The sequence below is a fragment of the Rattus norvegicus genome, chromosome 4, assembly GCF_021556685.1.
Source record: "Rattus norvegicus strain SHRSP/BbbUtx chromosome 4, alternate assembly SHRSP_T2T, whole genome shotgun sequence".
Taxonomy (NCBI): Eukaryota; Metazoa; Chordata; class Mammalia; order Rodentia; family Muridae; genus Rattus; species Rattus norvegicus.
This window is the reverse complement of record NC_141537.1, coordinates 96,109,176-96,129,933: the sequence shown is the minus strand read 5'-3', so window position 1 is coordinate 96,129,933 and position 20,758 is coordinate 96,109,176. Positions and strand designations below refer to the sequence as shown.

The 20,758-nt window shown below is 40.6% G+C and overlaps 1 protein-coding gene across 2 annotated transcripts in view; it reads right to left on the bottom strand.

Annotated features, from left to right (window-relative positions):
- Prdm5 (PR/SET domain 5) overlaps positions 1-20,758 on the bottom strand; it is a 162,160-nt gene that overhangs the window by 134,058 nt on the left and 7,344 nt on the right. For both annotated transcript variants that reach the window (NM_001427515.1, XM_087659356.1), the window contains 1 exon segment: positions 11,860-11,943. In NM_001427515.1, the coding sequence (NP_001414444.1) occupies positions 11,860-11,943 (84 nt within the window).

Here is a 20,758-nt window from a genome sequence, read left to right as displayed (position 1 = left end):
TGCTAGAGCTCTCTCTCTCTCTCTCTCTCTCTCTCTCTCTCTCTCTGTCCCTCCCTCCCTTCTTTCCTCCATCCCTCCCTTCTTTCCTCCATCCCTCCCTTCTTTCCTCCATCCCTCCCTCCCCCGCCCCAGCCTCTCTCTTTCCTTCATGTTAGAGGTTTTACAATGTGAGAGATCTCAGCTTGTTGCTCCAGCCACCATGCCTGATTGCTGCCAGTTATTGTGAGTGCTGGCATGCTTCCTGCAATGATGGTGATAGAATCTTGTCTTGTCATATCTTACCTCATCTGGCTCCATAAACTCAAATACTCCCTTCCTTTGACTTTATTGTTTTAGTTTATCACAGCAATAGAAAAGCTTCACTGAATGATACTGCTACAACCATATGCTCAAAGGAACCCTTCTGTGGGTGTGGTATTTTATCAAAGTAATAGAAAAATAACTAATATAAGAACGAGCTAATGAATATATCCTTCTAGCATCATGCTTTCTTAAGCTCTATGCTCTTTTGTAGTATATAACTAGAAATCTAAACAACATTCAGAAAATCTGGGAGCCACTAATTTATGTAAGTTCTTTTGTTTTTACTTCTGTAATAAACACTAAAGCTGATACCAATCCCTCACTTTTACTATACTGCTGAAGTGCTTACTTCCATAAATGCATACATTCATCTGTCAGAGGATTTTTTAAGGATCTGAAATGCTTTCTCAAGAGCTTTTCTTATGGAGTTAACTAAATTTTTACCAACATGCCTTAATGTGCTTAGGAAATTACTCAGATAAAGTGTGTATCATGTAGTATAGGAACAAGAACATAAAGTCCTCCATGCTATCTGCCAGCACTGAGACTAAGCCACTACCAAAGGAAAAATAAAAACTAAATACCATCCCAAACCCGGTTACCAAACATCCCTGCAGCAGGATCAACAACTGAATGACTTCTTTCAAAGCATAGACTTTATTATTTAACAAGCTGAAGTTGCTTAAAATTATGAACAACTGCATCTGCATGATAAAATTCCTAGGGGTTGGGGATTTAGCTCAGCGGTAGAGCGCTTGCCTAGCAAGCGCAAGGCCCTGGGTTCGGTCCCCAGCTCCGGAAAAAAAAAATTCCTGCCATGCTTTAAGTCAGGATCAGACCACAGTGATCACAGCTGTACTCCTTAAATAAAGAAATCTGTTCTGTTTAGTTCAATCCTATGTGAGCTTTGGCTGAATCGCCAGGAGTTGGCTGATATACTTAGGTAGGAACCAATGTGGAAGAACGGACAAAGGACAGCCTCAGTCTAACACAAGCTTTCCAAAAGGAACTAATATTTCCTGGCCCACCTCTCTAGCTGAAAGCCCAGAGTCAGGAGGGATGCCCTACATGACAGAATTTGTGTCACCAATTCTCATATTCTCAAGGCTTCAGAGGAGGTATTTTTCTACTAATGTCTCAACTAAGTGGTTCCATTTGGAACCCAAAAATGTTACCATCTGCAAAAGAAAAACATTTCATAAACAACCTTCTTTGCTCCAAACACCTAAAAGGATTTCTATAAACAATAAAAAAATAGATTTAAAACAATTGAAAACATTTTTTTTTGCAAAAACTAAAACACATTGGAAAATTGATACTGCATCAGTTTCCCAACAGCAGAGCAGCCGTAACCAGCAGAAAGCAACCACGAAAGAAAAAACATACAAATAAATGTCTCCTTCAATAGCCAACCAGGGAGCATCCTTACAGACTGAGTTTCAGTCCAATTTTCTCTTCATGAAAAAGGAAACAAAGATGTCTACAACTTAGGCAAGCAATGAGGCAATCAATAAGTTGGGTTTTTAACTGCCGAATCACATATTTTCTAAGAATTCTAAATTAAGAGCACGGATTATATATTTATTCAATGGTTTTATTAAATATTGACTATGAAATTAACAGTTATTCAAGTATATTTATGTTTTAGTATAAACTGTGTAAAGACCATAGCTAGATAACAAAACAAGATGTCTCTTCAGGATTGGAAACTGAGTGCATTCCATCACCCCATCTCTGTCCAAGCGCCCTTCCATTAAATGTATCACCGTTTTGGATAGTTGTCCTATTGCTATGATCAAATCTCCTGCCAAAAGCAAGTGTTTGTTGCTTTTCTTCTGGCTCATATAGTTCAAGGTTCTACGTAGACCATCATGGTAGGAAATCACAGCGCTGTGAGCCTGAGACAAGTGGTTACATTGTGTCCTCTGGTAGGAAAGGAAGAAATAAGTCCCTTCACTGTCCTTTCCATGAATTATAGGACCAAGCCCAGACATAAGTGTCACTTACTATAAGAATGAGTCTTCCCACCTTTATTAACAGTCAACATAACCCTTCAGAGGCATGTCCAGAGGTTAACTTAATATAAATAACCCTGAATAATGCCTCCATCATTATTCAGTCCTTTCAAGCTAACAATCATCTCCAAGGATCACAACCACGTTGAACGCACTCAAATCACTCTTCATTCTTGTCTTTCAACACAGCAGCAGCATCAAGCCCTCAGGGTGTTGGTTACTTCTAATCACATCTCACTGACTCTATTACCAAGACCCAAATTCTAAGCACCAGCAAATCAGTACTGGACTACAGGAGTCAGGATCTGGCTCTCTCCCCTCACTCAGGATAATGCTGCCCTTACCTCACTGCAGCCTGTGTTTCAGAGGAAGTCACTTCCTGAGGCATGCATCAGACTGCACTATTCTACAGCTTAAATTTTGTTATGACTCCTTTCTCCAGCAGAAGAAAACTTGCAATCTGATTTGTCATTACATCTTCAACCTTCAATAAAAACATGCAGGGAAAATTGAGGTGGGACAGGATGTCTAAAGTTTTAACAGAGCTGATAAAAAGGGATCTTCCAAAACACATCTCAGAGACATTAAAATCAACTAACTATGCTTGATTACAGAGACAGACAGAATATTTGTGGCCTTACATTTAACAGTATTGGCATCCTCTCTCACCCATTAAGCTAATCAAAGTACCTCATAAAACCAGCAAACCACTTCATGAACAACAGAACATTCATTAAGAATGATTTTCTCCACTATCCTTCCAAGCAAGTAAACCCACTTGTCTCATTTTTGGTTTTTATTTGTTTGGTTGGTTGGTTGGTTTTGTTCTACATAATTGTAAAACTTGCTTAATTAATCTCTAAACCTTGTTGCAAATCTCATCCTTTGAACAAACTAACTTTAACACACAGCCACTACGGAGGCACAAAAGAATGTCCTCTTTCTGAATGCCCAAGCATCAGTCTAAAGTAAGTATCCTTAAGTTAGTAAACATTCTGGTGCTTCTCTCTGTCTTGAAATCCTTTTCTGAGGCATAGCCACAGATCTGGCTTTATCTGAGTGAAGGTCCTGAAGAGTGAGGGACAGAACAACAAACCTCTCTCCCTTCTCTGGCTGTCATCCTTAGTCATAGCCTGGAACTAAGTCTCCAAGGAAATTGGTAGGAAACACATTCAGAATCCACTTTGTAGACCTAATTCTTTCCACAAGTGGTTCTAATATCAGAATGTAAGAAACACTATAGTGTCCCTACTATTGGCTAGGACTTCAGTAACATATTCAATGTAAATTTTCTGAAGACACATAAATGTAAGAGTTATTACCCACTCATTAATAATGTAGAGATTTCCCTCTTCATATGGCTCCTGTGTACAGAGTAGAATCAATGACAGAAAGAAGTAGGGACCACCACAGTGTGAAGAGATGTGCTGACTAGAGGCTGAGAATGAAGTTTCAAAAGCAGTCTACAGTAACTGTTGTCAATAGTTTTTTGGAAAGTCATCAGTTACAGCATGGGGTTCTTGACATCAGTGAGCACAGTTATTCTTAAACAATGCCATAAATATAGCAAATCTACAGTCTGCACAAAAAATCTATAAAACTCAAATACTGAAACAGGAATATTTTCAAAACATTTAAATAATAATAATGATAATAATAGTAGTAGTAGTAATAGTGATAATAATAATAATAATATTTACTCCTTCTACAGACTAAACTGAGTACAATTACAGCAATTTAATATGCTGTATCTTATCATATGTGGCTATCTAGTGGGTAGTAATGATTAATGATTCTGGCAATCCCAATAGCCTTGGGCTTAAGAACAAAAATCGTTTTCTTCACTGCCCCTCCAGTCAATGAATTTAGGAAAATAACAGAATGTTAAGGTCTGTGCGTCCTTACTGAAAGGCTGCTTTTATTATGAAGCAGTGACTCTTCACTTGGAGCAACAGTTACACACAGTGAAAACCTCCCACTTTTGTCTCCATTCTGTCTGTTCCTCTCTTTAAGCCAGCATGGCCATGGAAACCACCAGGGTGTCCGTCTACCTAACCTGTCTCTTTCCCATTTTAGGGTGAAGGCACAGTCTTAAACGTGCAGTCATCTTAGATGCCAAGAACAAACCACCCTAAGATGAAAATAAACATCTATGTTAGGCAGAATGCTTGCTGGCATGGGTCATAGTAACGGACTGGATTCTCTCAGTGATGATATGATTGATAGTTTAATAATTTACTGTACCACCTTTCAAGACCCAAGCAGAGACAATGGTGGGCAAACCCACAGCATGAGCAAGACTGCTTACCTATGGGTACTTCTTACTACTAGCTCTATTCTTCCTCTTTCTAAATCTGAAGGTCCTATCAGTAAATGCAAGATGAACGCCTGGGACCCCTATACAGTCCCCTCTCACTAATATGCCAATAAAATCTTTTCTGCTTTGACCATTGCTTGTTTCTGTAATCGGTGTCTTGGAGTGAGAGGCCTGGCTAGCCTCATAGGACTGCTAACAAGAGGCAGGGTTTCTCTACTTCCGGCTCCTCAGTTTCTGGAATGTAAAACAGATTGCTTCTCAGTATTTTGTATCCCAACTGTTTTACAACTAGAATCCTCTTAAGACAGAGGTGCTTTTTCAAAATCAAAGTTTAATTTGCTTTGTTTCTAGTATTCCTTGGGTTGATACATACTTTTTCTTTAAGTTTGATGATATGATAATAAGACATTGATCTGAATCTATGTAAAAGAGATTTTCTTCCTATTAATAACACTGGAATTTGGATAGTTCACTTATATCCAGTTTTTACTTAATTAGTGAAAATATGAACATGAGTTCTTAGCTGTCTATACAATGAGTTCCTTCCCAAGAGGAACCACCCAAATTTACTGACCTGGACATGACATCTGCTCTGTGCATATGGTATCACCACTGGACATTCAAATGTATTGTGAGTTGTTCAAAGGCTGAAGGACAAAAGAACATAGCCAGCATGGGACAGAGAGATGAGAAGGACACACAGAGACCTGTGTCATCTCAGCACAGATGCGAAGCCTGAGAGTAAATGATGCTACTGGAAAAGCTAGAACAAAATATCAAGTTTTAAGAATAATTTTGATACAACAGAATAATTATGACACAAAACTCCTGCAGGCAGGACCAGATGTTTCCTTTTAGGAAAGGAAGAGGAAACCCAGAGCCAGCAGAGCAGATCTATATGAAAGATTCACACAGGGGATGCTACAATGCCTACTTCAGAACATCTGCAAATGGTCAAGGGCAAGTGGCCAGTGACTGCACAAATTGTGTCAAGGTGTGTGCTAGAGAGAGATAACTGAACTGTGATGTGTAATATCATAGGACTGAATGATGGAGGTTTAAAAACAAAGCATTACTGAGAGCTTTGGCAATAGTACGGGCATGTATTTTAGTCTTAAAGATGAGTCTACGAAAATAAAATGAAAGGAAATGTAGTTCTAACTCTAAACCACCTGGCAAAGGAACTCCTAATTAAGTGGAGAGATGACTACACTGTAGACAGTTGGGCACACACCAGAGAACTGTTCCTGGGAAACATCTGTGGTCATGCACTGGCTCCAAGCTCAGGTCACAAGACATGCAACATTCGCCTGGAGATATACTTTACTTTAAAAGAATGTGGGAGATCCTGTTATTTAGAGGTCATCATCATCTTCCATGTCCCAACAACTTCCCTCAGCTCAGGGACAATTGGAGGACTCCATTTCCCAGCAGGGCTTCCTCTTCTCAGGGACCCAAGCCTCCACACTCTACCTGAGGAATGTCACAAAATCCTTGCTGAAATTACAGGTTCATCTTCCTGTAGTGCCTCTTCATGCAAATGAGGAATAATCCTCTTTATCTTAAGCCTCAGCCAATGAAATTTCTCCCTAAGTAGAACTCCTTCCTGCTTTCCAAGGTTTATATAGTTTTTTCACCCTGAAGAAAGAACACAAGCTGTTTTGTTGAATACCATCTGAGAGAGAGAGAGAGAGAGAGAGAGAGAGAGAGAGAAAGAGAGAGAGAGCGCTGTTTTACTGGCTGTCCTGTGAAAGACCTGTAACACTGAAGAGCAGAAACACTGAGACCCTGGGACCCTGGCTACGCCACCCACTGTTGACTTTGATACATCCTGTCCCACCTGCTGTACAGCGATGTCCAGACACCCCAAGGGAAGAAGCAGAAAACAGAACTACAAGATACTAATAAAAACCTTAAGTTATCAAAAAGCATTCTGGACAGATAGAAGTTCAAATTCCCATAGCCAATACATGGAAAGGTTGGCATTCTATGAAATGCTCAGAAGCAGTGGGCATCTAAATAGTAAGATGTATCATGAAAGGGAGGAGGAGCTCCCAGCAATGGCAGCATTCCAAATAGCTCACAAGATCCCTTTGTGAACAATCAATGCTGCCGGAAGCTGATATGTATCAGTAGGCACAATGGCTAATTCCTCCAATGCTTTGATATAAAATGGCCATCCGGAGCTCCTATCTTGTCCATGAGAATCATTGTCTTCATAAACACAATACAAATATGAACTGAAAAAGAACTGTGCCTCATGCTGTCCTTTTAGGACATCGATTCTAGATAATATCACCAGCACCTGGCTCATATGGAATAGCTACAATATAAGTAGCATTATATTACATCCAGGAACAGCGTGGTTGTAAATAATGGATATGGCAGATTAGAGACATTTTCAATAAATGGTTGATTTGACCCCCAGAGTGAGGTATTCTTCCTGTCTCCCTTTGAAAATAATTAAGAGTTCCTGGAAAAACCCAATTGGGGGCTAGTCATTCTCCTTTTTCTCTGCTCTTTCTAAATCCTGGTATTGCCAACGTTAAATGAGTTAAAGGGTCTATCAAGTAGACCTGCAGGTTATGAAGCCACTTATGTGCCATAAGGATGGAGAGGACTAGACCAGGGAGAGTAGGAAATCTATGCAGTTCAAAAAATATTCTCTGTATTTTTGTTTGTTTGCTTGTTTCGTTTTTTCATATTCCCTCAGAAGAACAACCATTGGCAAACTTTCTTCCCCCTGCCAATGGCACAACTGGACAAGGCAGAAACCGGCTGACAACAAATGAACCTCTGGTGAAGGAGAAGAAAAGAGGGGAGAGGAGAAGAATACAAAAGAAGGAAGAGGAAGGTAGGGAAAAGGAGGAAAGAGAATGAGAAAGAAGAAAAGGCAAAAGAACAGAAGAGAGAAAAGGAGAGGGGAGAAAAGGGGAAAGGACAGGGGGAGTTTGAACAGAAGTACCATCATGCACACATAATGTCACAGAAGCCATGTTTTATTAATCCCAGAGTCAAGTGCGATACCTCCATAGGAGTTGTTGGACAGAAAGACCCATGAGCCCCCAAAAGAGCTTGCTGATAAAGACACACCTCACTATTATCCTTGCACCTGGTTAACCTTCACAGTGACAGCAGCTGTTATGTTGGCAGATAGGGAAAAGTCAGCAGTGTTCTTTCTCAGCTCTGAACATAGTGTGCTGTAATACCAACTTTCCAAGCAAACTGGTATACTAGTGGCATAATTGTTATGGGGATAACCAACTGACTTCCAATTAGATCACTGGCCTGCTCCACAGAAAGTAATTCAACACCAGTACTGTGGAGCTAGTCAAAGGCTCAGACTTGGGTAAATTACATGCACTAGAGATGAAACTGTAACTTTTGTTTACTAAGTGGACATGTCAAGATACCTTCTAAATACTTAGGTTTATGCCCTATACTAACAAGCATCCCAGCCTCAATCAAACATGCTAGTATTCGCAGTGAACAGCAGTTAATGCAGAGATCTGTGGATGTTCGAGATGGCTAAAAAGAAATGACTGCAGAATGTTCAGCCTTAAATGGGATATGTAAATCAGTTCCCAAAGCATACGGGATGAGGAAAGGGTATAAAAAATGAAGCCAATGGGAAATGGACAATGAAATTCTGTCTTAGGGGCATGTCAAAGCTGTAGCAGTCATGAATTCACAGCAACTATAGGACACAGAGTCTACACAAGACAGCCCATCAAAATTCAGTGAAATATAGGGGAGGGGCTCAAGGGCTCATGCCTGTCTAGGAGAGTTAATAGTTGGTGAGAGCTTTCAAGTGAGAGAAGTCATTGTCTGGGTAATACGGCCACTTGTTATCTATTCCTTCTTCAGTGCTTAGTTCCAAGACCTAGTCCAACACAGGCAGCCACCGTTAAACTAAAAAAGATCTGAAGGTATGTAATACAATCAACTGAAGCTTGTCTTTGACTAGCTTACAAAGAAATGAGACTCATACTATGGTTATTTTATTTGGCTTTGACAATTACTGGGGAGTCATCCCTAATCTACTCCTCTAACACAGGCCTGGCTACCTCTCCAGGGGTGTACCCCACATACTCAGTGTTTCTCTTGGCCACATCCTCATGGTTTCACTCCCCTGACTACAGCTTCCACCTCCAGGTTCACTATTGCCAATCCCTCCAGTGCTGTAGCCAATGTTATTTAACCAATAGTTTTAAATCAAGGAACAAAGTTTACACTACAAAAGCTTGTCAACTTGAGAAAACGTGGTTTCCTTGGAATATAGAATTTAGCATTACAATACATAGTAGAGACCAAAGGTAGAATGGGAACTTGGAGGGAGAAGGAAGAATGCAGTTGGAAAGAGGATAAATCTGAGCTGAAGGACAAAAACTATCAACAAATAAACTAAGAATAATAGAGAGAAAGGGGAGGAAAAAAAGAAGGGAAAGCATATAGAAAGGACTAAATACAGCAATTACCCTGGGAGAAAGGCTAAGCTTGAAACAGGCAGTTGTATCCTTAGACCTTACAAATTGCAGCTCACCCAAAGCATTAATATTAAGTACAAAGTAAAATAAAAATAATACACCAGTCATCATGTGACTCTAGCATCACCAAGCATAAAAATACATAAAGCTCTGTGAGTAGCAGAGTAAGGACAGTGGGGATGCTACCACGTAAAACTAAAATAAGTGAAGACATTGAAGGGCCATAGGAGCCAACAATCTGCTGTCGAAATAAAATACAAATGCAGAAACATGGCATACACTTAATGAGAAGGATAGGCTGACTCCATGACAGGTTTCAAATTGGTAGTTCAGGACAGGGTAAGTCCAAGCAGGTCCAGGCTTCAGAAACTGCCCACCATCTGGCCTGAGGCAAGGACAATGGGTCAGCAATAGTTCCCACACTTCCTCAGCGACTTCCTCAGCAACAGATTCCAGACCTCACTCTCCAGCCTCTTTGCCCCAGTATGGAATGTCCTAGAGATGGAGTAAGATAAATCCTACTCAGAAATCCCCTAATGTGCTTTAAATCAGGCTTGCAAGCTCACTTGGTTGTCGCGCTATCTTGGTAATGGGAGATCCCGGCATGCAGGATGAAACACTCTTTGCGTTAACGGACTATTTGAGTCCAGTGTATCACTCTTCAGCAATCATGGACCCTTATGTTAGTTTCTCAAAAATTTCTTTCCTGAGTAAAATTAGTCCCTATCTGCTTAAAAATGCCTTAGTTGTGTAAAGCATTGGTTTCATCATTAAAGTTTTCAGACAAAAAATTTTAAAAAGCCATTAGCAACTTGTTAAATACTGTTATCTTTAAGAATTTGTGGGTTTTTTTCGGGGGGTGGGGAGTTCATTTGCCACATTTAATTTCTGAAAACCTTATGGCAAAAGAATGAACTGCTGAGAAAATTAAGGCCCTACAGAAACATGTTATAAGCCATAAAAACATTTTAGATTCATAAAAATAAGCAATTAAAACAGCATGCTAAAATAAGACAGTATCAATAACATTTTCCACTTGAATTACAGTGTGGGCTGTTGCTAGGTTTTGCTCCCCACCCTTGTGTTGCGAAAACCTTTTGGAATCATTTAACCGCATAGCTCATCAGCAGTGTCAGCAACAGTAGGATGCATATATGTATGTTTTGCTTGCAGACAACATGCTGTGATAAATTTATATGTCAGCCAGCTAAGCCACCATACTAAGTGAATGATCCAAGCACTGAACAAGACATTCTGTCCAAGAGATTAGTTAAAGAATGGAACTCTCACTCAATCGGTCCATTGTTTTATTTCAGCTTTCCAAAAGCAGATCTTCCTAACGATTATAGCATTACCCTTTATCTGAGCTTCCAGCCTACGGACCTCACCTCTGATTTAGTCACTTTTTTATTGCTGTGGTATCATACCATGACCAAAGCAACTTGAAGAAGGAAGTGTTTAGTGGAGCTTTAAGTTGCAGAGGGTAAAGAGTCCACCATGACAGGAAATGTTGGCAGCAGATGGCAGACATGGACACTGGAACAGCAAACAGGGTGCAAAGAACGTAAACTGGAAATAGAATATAGCTTTAAAACTGCAAAACCCACACCAAATGATACACTTTCTCCAGAAGAAACCACACAGTGGCACCAACTGAGGACTGAATATTCAAACAACTGATCGTATGGGGGACATTCTCATCAAACCACCAAGTCTACACATTTCAAATTCCATGAGTGCATGATGTAAACCTTGAAATAAATCTCTTTAAATATGTTCTAAGCCAGCCTTAGGTGCATGAGATCCTGTCGCAAAAGTAAACCAATACAAAACAAAAATACATTTTCTAAACTTATGACTTTTAAACCATCTACACATGCCTCATCTCTTGTACTAATAGAATTCTTGCTGCTGGGGTCTTCAAATACCCCCTTTCAACTGTCTTCAGGACTCTGATTCCTTTGTTCTGATCCTCAGGCCCCTCTTCTAACTAGAGGCCACAAAAGTAATTAAAACTAGAATGTGAAATCTGTTTGATAAATAACACACACTCACATAAGCAAATCCCACAGAAGAGAAACTTCATATGATAAAGACAATTTACCACATCTCAACTACGAACATGTACAGCTTATAAGTTTGAATTTTGGGTTGAACAAATAATGCAAACTTACTTTTGTATGATTAGAACCACAATAGAGGAATAAAGGTTAAAAGTTAAGCACAATTCCGTTTACAAAAATTGAATTTTAAATTCAATTGCCAGTTTACTTTGAAATCTAAACCTTTAACACAGAAAATATCATTTCCAATGACAATATTTAAATTTCAGAGTTCTCAAAGGATAGTATAGCAGTCTCTTTCAGCAGTCTAATATTTTTAATGCTGAATGGCAAAATGAAGACATTGCAGGTCAGGGAAGATGGCTCCACAGCAAAACGCCTAGGCTGCTCCGCCACAGGTAAGGCTGTGACTTAGGAGGGTTCAACACCGTCTTCTGGACTCAGCATCCACCTTCAGTCACATCTATACACAGGCACGCACGCGCGAGCACACACACACACACACACACACACACACACACACACACACACACGCACACACACGCACACGCATACAATTTAAAAAAATAAATCTTTAAAAACAATAAGCTCTTTCAGTGCCCAAGACGGAACTGGGGCCAGTATTGATTCCAAGGCCTTACACACTCAGATTCACACAAATAGGGCAGCCTTACCTCCCACATCAGTCGGTAGTCCATATTTTCATCCAAGTCTTCAGGCATTCGCTTCTCCCCAGCGAAGGGTCCAAATTTTTCACCCTGTATAACAGTGATTACATTGAACAAGAATCAATGCAATAATCAGCTACAAGAATAAACCAGTTTATTTTTTGGAATCTTTTTCATCCACATCTTCATTTTTAAATATTAACTATTTAACACGAGCTACAGTTGTAACACACAATGTTTCCATATTTCTTAAAGTCCAGCTTAATCTGTTTTAGTCTAAAAGCTTCAACCCACAACACAGAAGCCAACATAAGAGGGTTAAACTCCTCCACTTTCAAATTCTGACAAGCTCTGAAGACTGTGCTCTCTGTTTCCACTCTCCTCACAAACTCTGGCAGGGGTTTCAAATGAAAAGCGTTAGTTTTGCCTGACTTGAGAGACAAGCCCACCAGTCAGAACATCACCTGGTTTCCATAAAAATCATAAATTCATCCCTATTTTGCACAAGAAAGACATGCTTCATTCTCAGAGGAAGGCTGTTCATAAATAAAATTTAAAATTGCCTGCCAATCTTTCCAGTAGCCTGATGCTCATTCTTTATCTATGAGAATCTCAAAATGTGTGCTTTGAAGCCCAGTACATGAGAATCACTGGGACTGTGACTCCAAATACTAAATTGTAGACTTCATTAAAATCGGTATCTGGAAATGGAGTGTAGGGACAATTCTGACAAGTACTCCGAGGAGACCCAAGGTCCTGTAAACCATGAGGAAAAGATTACATGGAGAGATACACATTCCTGACCTGTCCACTGTGAGGGGCAGACTCTGAGTGCATCAACTTAAAGTGTAGACTCTGAGTTCATCAACAGTGAGGTATAGACTCTATGTCTACCAACTGTGGAATGTGGACTGTTGGAAGATCCTGCTACTGAAGTCAGGTCTATGATGACTGGACAGCTCCCAAGTTCAGCCCAAAATGGAGCACTTTCCGGGCAGAACTTCCTCTTCTCTGCCTGACCTCATCTGGGGAGCCTGACTTTCACATCCTCTACCTGAGGAATGTCAGACAGTCATAGGCGAAATTACACATTCACCTTCCTTTTCTGTGAGTACCTTAAGCCTCAGTCAATTTACACTCATCCTAAGGAAAAAAACCCTTCCCATTCTCTAAGGTTTATATAGCCCTTGTTTACACAAGCCCACAAACTGAAGTCTACTCCCCACCATACACCCCCACTCCCACACGCCCAGCCAGTGAGAACTGAGATCCTGCTGATTCATACGATGTTCCACACGCTGCCAAGTGTGCAGCCTGGACATCCTGAGAGAGGAAGCAGCAGAAGACAGAACCACATAGACTTTGCTGTGTCAGCTGTGAGGGATGGCATCTAAAGGTGTGGGGACTAATAAGGCCATATTTAATAGTAATGGTCCTGTGTGCCCCAGGCTTGCCTCCAATCTCACATATAACTGAGCTGCAGAAATTCTCACCCTCTTGCACGCCTGTGATGGGATTACCAGTTTTAGACAGACGGGGGACTGAACACAGGCTTTTATCTGTGGTACACCCCTAGCCCTGGTGCTGTTTCAAAAAGAGCATGAGGAGACGTCATTAATGGGTCCCATTTACCAGAAATTCTGTGGATCAATATGCAGTGAGCCAACAGTCACTCTTGCTATGGGGTCCTTCCTTCCAATCTACCTGTAAGTATTTTCCAGGAGAGTCTTCCTCTTGTGTGGGAGAAGAGATATGTAAAGAAGATGAAAACCTGAGAGGGGGTTATTGATTAATTTTGCTAATGAGAAATAACTCTACTCAATGTCAGAAAATTAAATCATTTAAGAATCATTTAATAAGCACTAAAAACTGCTGGGAATAGTAAAATTTAGTATATCTAAGAACTACAAATGATAAATCAAGCCCTTCAACTTACACAAGAAGAAGACACAACCTGGGGAACACAAATGGTGGCAGAGCTAAGATTGTTCTTTTACCATTTGTAACGTTTCATTCATTTATTTATTATTTACTGTACACACACACACACACACACACACACACACACACACACACACACACGCACACCAGAAGATGCAAGTGATGGTCAGAGGACTACTTTCCTTCCACCATATGGGTCCCAAAGATTGAACTCAGGTCATCAGATTTGGCACCAAACACCCTTAAACACTGTGCCATGTCATTGGCACAAGACTGACTTTCTTTCTTTCTTTCTTTCTTCTTTCTTTCTTTCTTTCTTTCTTTCTTTCTTTCTTTCTTTCTTTCTTTCTTTTCTGGATTTGAGGACCAAACCTGGGGCCTTGCAGTTACTGGGCAAATACTCTAACTCTGAGCTAAATCCCCAACCTGAGATTGTTTCTTTAATGTTAATCTTAGGATAAAAATATAAAACATTTTCAAATAGAGCATATTCTAAATAGCCTAAACAAGCCTGAGGAGACTCAGACTGCTGACTGCAGTCAGGGAAAGGCCCTATCTGATCCACAGGAAACATGCTTTGGAGACAGGGAAGTCTGAGCATTCCTTCGGGCCCACTTCATGCTGAAATGAGGAGGCACTCCACCTCATGCACCCTTCAGACAGACACTCCTCAAAAACTAACCGTCCCTCTGGCCAAGAATGGTGGTCTATGTCTGTCATCTCAGCCATGGCTCTCAGAAGACAGAGGAAAGAGGAATGCTCCAGGTTCAAGTTCAGCCTGGTATACTCACTAAGCCACAAAACAACCTGACTCCATAGTGACATTATATCTTAGAAGAGGTCAAACCAGTATTTGATAATAGGCACACAAAAGCTGCATAAGAAATGAGACCACGGGGAGGGAATTAATAGCACCAGAACCGTGATAAGAACTTTATAGAGTCCTTAGTGGAAACTCCCCTCTGGAACAAGTAGGAAAACTGAGTCATGGAGTTTGAGAAATCTGATTATACTCCTTCAGCTAACAAAGACCAGAGGCATTGGTAGATAGTCCATCACTGGCTACTCCATCTTGCCTTAGAGAAAACCTTGATGCACAGGAAGACCCAAGGCCAGCAGGTCAGCAAGGCTCTACAGTCCTCAAAGCTATTATATACAAAGATATTCAGTCCTTAAAGCTGATAAATTGAAAACAAAACAAACCAAAAAAAGGTGAAGATCGATCTGAAAACAGATGGAAAAATAAGGTGCTTTTGTAACAAATTTTAGGATTTGTCATTTGTGAATATGTTCAACTTTCAGATCACTCTATCATATATTTAACCTTTATCAGATTTTGCAATAGGTAATGTGAACTCAAATTCCCAGGAAAATAAAAGTCAAAACCTTATTAATGTCTCTACAAGGCTAAAAGACTGATTAGAACTTCCTGGTTTGGAGAGCTGGAGTGTTGTGGATCCAGAGCCTAATTCTCTTGCAGTGCTCTCTAGCTTCCTCAAAAGGCACAGCTTGCCCACTTCAGTGTCTGACTTGGCATCTTTATGACTGTCAGGTGAAACCTGTTGGAATGTATTAACTCTGCAGAACACTAGTTTCCACCAGCCAAGAACACAAGTGTCATTATTTACCGTCTGAGTCTGTAGCAAAGGGTTCTCCACTTTGCTGTAACTGGCCTACTCAATGTTCCCACAAGTGAATTTGAAAACCTTGGCTTATGCCCTTATTCTGTTCTACACCCACAAACTCTTCATCAAACTCTTTTAGCAATAGGATGCACATGCTATGTGGGACAACCTGAATCTGCTCCTGAAGATTCTCAGCCAAAACCAGTGTCACAGACGCACACACGCCAAGTAATCAGTTCCTCTCAGCACACACTCTCAATGGCTCAGGCCCATGCACAGCAAGGAGAACATGCCTTCAGAGCCACGGATATACACATGGACATCTATCAATTCCTCTCCAGTAAGATCCTCTCAGTGCCTCAATCCACACATGCCAACCAACATGCCAGTCTCAACAAAAGTCCCAGTAGCACAGGTCCACACATACCAATCAGAATGTAATCTCAGTGCCACAGATAAACACACACCAATCAATCATTCCCTCTTCTGGGGAAAGGAGAAAATAAAACAAATTGTTAGTTAAGTTACAAGGCTCAGATAAGAACACACATAAATGCACTAGGAGGGAAAGAAACAGAAAGCTCAGGATACAGGCTGCTAAAAGTCTATTGTTTAGTTTTCCGCCGTCCTCCCAGTGCTCTCATGACAAAGACGCTTAGCTGCCTGTATGACAGTAAAGAAAATTTAAAAAGATGGTACCCAGGGAAAGGTTTTTGCATCATATTGGGGTGTAATGTTGTAGACCCCTCCTTTTGGAAACCTGGTCATGTGGCCTGCAATATGTCCAGTGGTTATGGCCCCTGAAGGAAGCCAACTGATGGTGACTGGTCTCTTCAACACTGTAGGTTCAAACAACCCTTTTCACAAGCACACCGGTGAGCACATCATGTGATTAGATTAGATAAGCTAGTTGTGTTATGAAAGACTGTGGAATTGTAAAGTGCAAAGTCTGAACTGCCCACCTTATTTATAATAGAAACCCGACAGATATTTACAACAATGTATTCGGCTATAGCTGTAGACTCTGTGCTCTCCTGGCCTGCTCTCACTGGGAATAGCCTTCTTAGGCAGGACTCCATGCACTCCCCCTTATTTCCCAACCTTTGTTCACTGCTGTCTCCAATATACAAACAACATTTTCTTAAAATTGATTTTTTTAACTCATTAACCACTTCCTGTGCAACCTAACTTAAATAGAAGGCTTTACCCCATTCATGGCTTTAAATCTGGTTGGAAGTTTATTTAGAAAAGGAAAATTAGGGGCACAAAACCCACACCAACATAATTGAATCCCATGAAATTACCTACATTTGACCATTTCCAACCTACACAATAGCCATTTTTCACACAACTCATTACAAATGAATTATGCATATATGTGTTAGTATATTAAACATCTACAGTTTGTAGTTATTAATATGAAGGGGATCCTTATATAACAAGCAGTTGTCCTAAAGCCTTCAGAACTTCCAACAGACTTGGTCATCGTCGGTTTTAGTTTTCAAAAATAAAAGGCCTACAGGCCTCACTTAGAACAGAAATAATGCTGTTCGATCATTGTTCCCACTTGTTTTGTACAGTGTTAGAGAAGTCTCCTTTAGAACATGAGGATGCTCCCACTCCTTAAAAGGGGGGAAAATATCCATAGGAAGGGATATGGAAGCAAGTTTAGAGCAGCACCTGAAGGAACGGCCACACAGAGCCTGCCCCACATGTGGTACATATATATATATATAAAATCTCCACCAAAACTAAATAAGATTGATGAAGTTAAAAATGCATGCTGAAAGAGACTGGATATAGATCTCTCCTGAGAGACACATCCAGAGCATGTCCAATACAGAGGTCAATGCTAGCAGCAAATCACTGAACTGAGAACAGGACCCCCTTGGGGGGAATTAGAGGAAGTATTGAAAGAGTTGAAGGAGCTTGCAACCCTATAAGAACAACAATGCCAACCAACCAGAGCTTCCAGGGATTAAACCACTACCAAAAGTCTATACACAGACTGACCCGAGGCTCCAACTGCATATGTAGCAGAGAATAGCCTTGTTGGGGCACCAGTGGAAGGGGAAGCCCTTGGTCCTGCCAAGGTTGAACCCCCCAGTGCAGGGGAATATGGACGCAGGGGGGCAGTAAGGGGGATGGATGACGGGGGAATATTCATATGAGGGAGTGAGAGGGGATGGGACCTTATGGACAGGAAACCAGGAAAGGGAATAACATTAGAAATGTAAGTAAAGAAATATATCTAATAATTTTTTTTAAAAATGGAAAAAAAGAACATGGCTATGTCTCACTGTTAAGATATTGTGCATAAATATGTTCTTGTAATATAAGTTGGTCTCCTCCAATATATTAAATGTATTTCCAAAGAGTTTAATGTGAAGACCACCCAATCTTTTCTCCTTGCTATGACTGTTAAGGTAGAATCTAATTGCCTGCCTTTATCAACTCACCTTCCTTCTAGAACTCTGGCCTTGTTATGAATATTAATATAACCAGATAAAAACCTGCATTTACTGTGATAAGAGAACTAATGACCTGAATGAAAACATCACATGGAACTACCTCAGAAGTCCTTAAATGAGGCCAACTACGAAATATATCCATGTGTTTGATAACTTCTATCTCTCCCCACCTGGAATGTAGGCATGTCTACTAGCCACAGTTGCTATGGCAGGCATCAGTGGGAAGAAATGCAATGGTGCCCATAACTCTTCACTCAGCAATAAAAATGTACCACATAAAATACACGGAATGAAAGCAGAAGAGAGTTAACAAGAAGGGACGGCAGAGATCCAGAGGGAGAGGGAGAAGGAGAGGGAGAGGGAGAGGGAGAGGGAGAAGGAGAGGGAGAGGGAGAGGGAGAGGGAGAGGGAGAGGGAGAGGGAGAGGGAGAGGGAGAGGGAGAGGGAGAGGGAGAGGAATGGATACAAGCATTTATAAATATACAGACAGACATAGACATGGACATAAATAAATAGAGAAAGATACCAGAAAGCAACATATTTCCTCTCCAGCCTGCTTTTTTAGGTACCTGATTTTCTCAGCAAACAACTGCTAGTAGCATCTGTGAGAAACTGCACAACATTAAGGTCTAGAGATGGAAAGAAGCAGCATGAGGCTAAAGAACAGGAAGAGAGATAGTAGGAAGTCCTGAGCCAGTCACTGAGACCTAGAGAGTTAGGAAAAAGAACTTCAAAGCCAAAGATAGGGAAGGCATCAGCCTGTGACGTGCAGAAAAGTGCATGGAGACCAGAGTTGACAAATGGGACTCAGTAGCCGACTGTCACTGCAGGATTGACCTGGCCACAAAGATGGCCTAAATGAACACTCCCCATACCCACCAGAGAGAGTGAGATCAAAGTGAAAAATGAACCCCAACTTAGCAGGGTTACAAAAGAAAGACAAACTCCTGTGGCAGACAGAATCTTCGATTGTCAGAATACCAAGGGCTAGAGATACATATAGTGATAGATGACCAGCTTAATGCGTGGATCACCCAGTCTTTGCACAGCACAGCACACAAGAAAACGAACTATAATAAAACAGGAATGCACGATTTGTCTAACAGAACTTAGAGACATCAAAGTACAGCAACTCAAAAGTCTTTTTAATTAAAAAAAACCTTGAATGTGTATGTTTATGGTGTTGGAACATGTATGTATGCACTTTTCCATGTGCGTAGGTATATCTTTGTAAGACTACACACATATCTGCATGTCCTTGGAGGACAGGGGTTGACAACAGATGTCTTCCTCAATCACTTACATCATATTCCCTTAGGGTCCATCAGCAAACTCAGAGCTCACCAATTCATGTAGTCTACCAACTAGTCTGCTTGCTCCTTTGATCCCCTATCCATCTCCTGAACTCTGGATTAGAAATGAGATGCAAAGCCCCCAAGCTTTTAGGGTGGCCCTGGAAATCTAAAATCTACTTCTCTACCATTTTATCCTCTCAGTCATCTTCCCATCACCATTAAGGAGAACTTTTAATAATTAAAAAAGATGACTTCACAAATGTATATTTTTAGAAAGTTTATTGAAACACAGGAAGAAACAAGAATCAAATTAAAGTCATATCTCAAAGGAAAACAAAGGGAGGCAAGAATGAGATTTACAGAGATTAGATCAAGGACAGCTCCCACCTATATAGTTCAGAAGATATTAAAAAGTAGGCCAAAAGACAGTGATTCAGAAGACGGCTTTCTAACTGAAGATAAATCTGCCTCTGTAGATCAAATGTCTCAATCATTCCCATGTCAAGTAACAGCAAAGGGACTTGCATGCTAGGTGCTCAGAGTTACTCAGTTTGTATCAGGTGACCTTGGAGTCACTCATGCCTACATTAAGTAACATTAAAGTCACTCCCATGCTAGGTGACATCAGAATCACTCACTCTTGGTGACTTAAGCATAATTCAGCAAGGCGGTATGAAAGCCTAGACATACTCTAATAAATTCTCTGAGTTTTAGAAACAAACCAAGAAACCTGGCAAGATTTCCAGTTAAATTAAAATGTTATCCATATGAAGCAAAGAAGTGCAGGCCAACAGGAACCGGATGTAGATCTCTCCTGAGAGACACACCCAGAATACAGCAAATACATAGGCGAATGCCAGCAGCAAACCACTGAACTGAGAACGGGACCCCCGTTGAAGGAATCAGAAAAAGGACTGGAAGAGCTTGAAGGGGCTCGAGACCCCATATGAACAACAATGCCAAGCAACCAGAGCTTCCAGGGACTAAGCCACTACCTAAAGACTATACATGGACTGACCCTGGGCTCCAACCTCATAGGTAGCAATGAATAGCCTAGTAAGGGCACCAGTGGAAGGGGAAGCCCTGGGTCCTGCCAAGACTGAATTCCCAGTGAACGTGATTGTTTGGGGGAGGGCAGTAATGGGGGGAGGATGGGGAGGGGAAGCCCATATAGAAAGGGAGGAGGAGGGGTTAGGGGAATGTTGACCCGGAAACTGGGAAGGGGAATAATAATCGAAATGTAAATAAGAAATACTCAAGTTAATAAAGATAAAAAAAATGTTATCCATAAAACAGAGTATCCACCAATATAAACAATCAAATGAGACCTTAAGAAAATATCCAATAAAAGAAAAACAAGTAAAAAAAACACTGAAAATCATTTAAACCACTCAAGGTAAAAGATCAGCAGCTTTCATATGCAGATTCAAAAGGAAAACTATGCACATGGTTTAATAAGAAAAACTGCAAAAATCCATTAACTAAACTGAACTAGGATAAAAACTCTGGAACTTAGAACTGGAATAGAACTTTTATGCTTTATTCAGTAACAGAGGAAGATGGTAGCACTAAA